At 39.6% G+C, this 1,524-nt stretch overlaps 1 protein-coding gene across 1 annotated transcript; it reads right to left on the bottom strand.

Moving 5' to 3' along the window:
• Positions 1 to 559: 559 nt before the first annotated feature.
• On the bottom strand, positions 560 to 1,069 carry LOC147476003 (uncharacterized). Its single transcript, XM_086585600.1, has one exon. The coding sequence runs from the start codon at positions 1,067 to 1,069 to the stop codon at positions 560 to 562; it is 510 nt and encodes a 169-aa protein (XP_086441726.1).
• Positions 1,070 to 1,524: the final 455 nt, after the last annotated feature.

Below are 1,524 nucleotides of genomic sequence, written 5' to 3'. Positions count from 1 at the left end.
ATAATGTATGAATGTTTTATTAAAAAAAAAAAAAAGTACAATCCAAAATACCAAAACTATAACAAATGCATACACTGAATACAAAGGAATAGAGACTGTTGGTGACTGGTAGTACGATAGCATATTAGCATCCACTATCCACACAAAAGAAAAAACGTTTCACCAAATTTGTTCTCAATAAATAAAATTTTTTTGCTCGGTAAGTTTATCTATTGTATATTAAGAAAAATGAAAGTTACAAAAGTGTATGAACTCCATGAGAGTTACTCACCAGCCACATGCTAGTCGGTAACACCTCATATCAAGTTCATGTTACAAATCTGAAATACAGCCCATTAGGATTCTCCCATTTATACAACCATGGGGGAATACCTACATACATACTTACTTCATCTTTATCTAAGCTAGATCCTCTTTTTGCAGCAATGTTTGCTGCAAAATTAGCTTCTCTCCATGTATGAGAGAGCATACATCTTTGCAATTTGCTTTTACACCACCCCCATCTTTTACTGAGTTGCCATGGTATCTTGTCCGTACTAAAAGCTTCTATTGCATCCGCTTAGTCCGATTCTAACCATAAGTTCAGCCAACCTTTCTCAATTGCTACTTCTGCATTCTCCATAATTACGTAACACTCAGCAACATAGTTCATCTCCACCCCTAAGCCCTTACAACTCACGAGCAGAAACTCACCATTATGATCTCGATACGTTGCACCCCACCGTGCTGGTCTAGGATTTCCCATGGAAGACCCGTCTACATTAACTTTGACTTGATCTATTTCAGGCAGTAACCACTTGCACTCCTTGATCTGTGGAGCTTTCCTTAGTTTTAGTTCAGCACCCCAAGCCAATCTCACAAAGTGATCATGTGCAGTACCATACATAGTACCCTTTGACGTGTGTATAACATAGTTAACTTGTTGCTTCAAATACTTTGTACAAAAGGTAAAGTTGTTACTTTCATCTTCAAAGTGTACCTTATTTCTGTGAAACCAAAGAGCCACCATGCCACCCACTACTACTGCTTCCCACATATGCCTCATTAGCACTCTACTACCCTGAGCCATCCTTCGAGCTTGTGTCAGACTGGAGAAGCCGTTTCTAAATCGGAACTTACTTTGATATCCATTCCCACAGTTGCCTCACAAATGCGCAATACTACAACAAGTGATTCAGATTTTCAACATCCTTCTTACAAATTCCACATCTTGGTACCAGCTGCACCCCTCTTCTCTGAAGTTTTTCCTGAGTTGCTGCACAATTTCTCATCAGTTTCCATGCATTCGCAGCTGTACTTGGATGTATGTGAGCACTCCATAACACCTTATGCCAGTTGACCTTACTCTCCTTGCTTCTAATATCTTTGTATGCTGATGCAGTTGTAAATTCACCCTTCAAGTTTGGACACCAAATCCTGTGATCCTCATCCTGTGTCAAGGGTTTATCCATGATACTAGTATCAATGCCATTTTGGGTAAGAAACTCCTTGAAGTTTTCTGGTGGTGCCCAGCTTCCATCTTGG

This window comes from Coptis chinensis, chromosome 9 (genome assembly GCF_015680905.1).
Source record: "Coptis chinensis isolate HL-2020 chromosome 9, ASM1568090v1, whole genome shotgun sequence".
NCBI classification, from domain to species: domain Eukaryota; kingdom Viridiplantae; phylum Streptophyta; class Magnoliopsida; order Ranunculales; family Ranunculaceae; genus Coptis; species Coptis chinensis.
The sequence above is the reverse complement of the archived record's forward strand: the minus strand, read 5'-3'. Positions and strand labels throughout refer to the sequence as shown.

Bases quoted from the DNA above. Each gene is read 5' to 3' on its own strand.
- LOC147476003 (XM_086585600.1), bottom strand. From the start codon at position 1,069: ATGGCTCAGGGTAGTAGAGTGCTAATGAGGCATATGTGGGAAGCAGTA.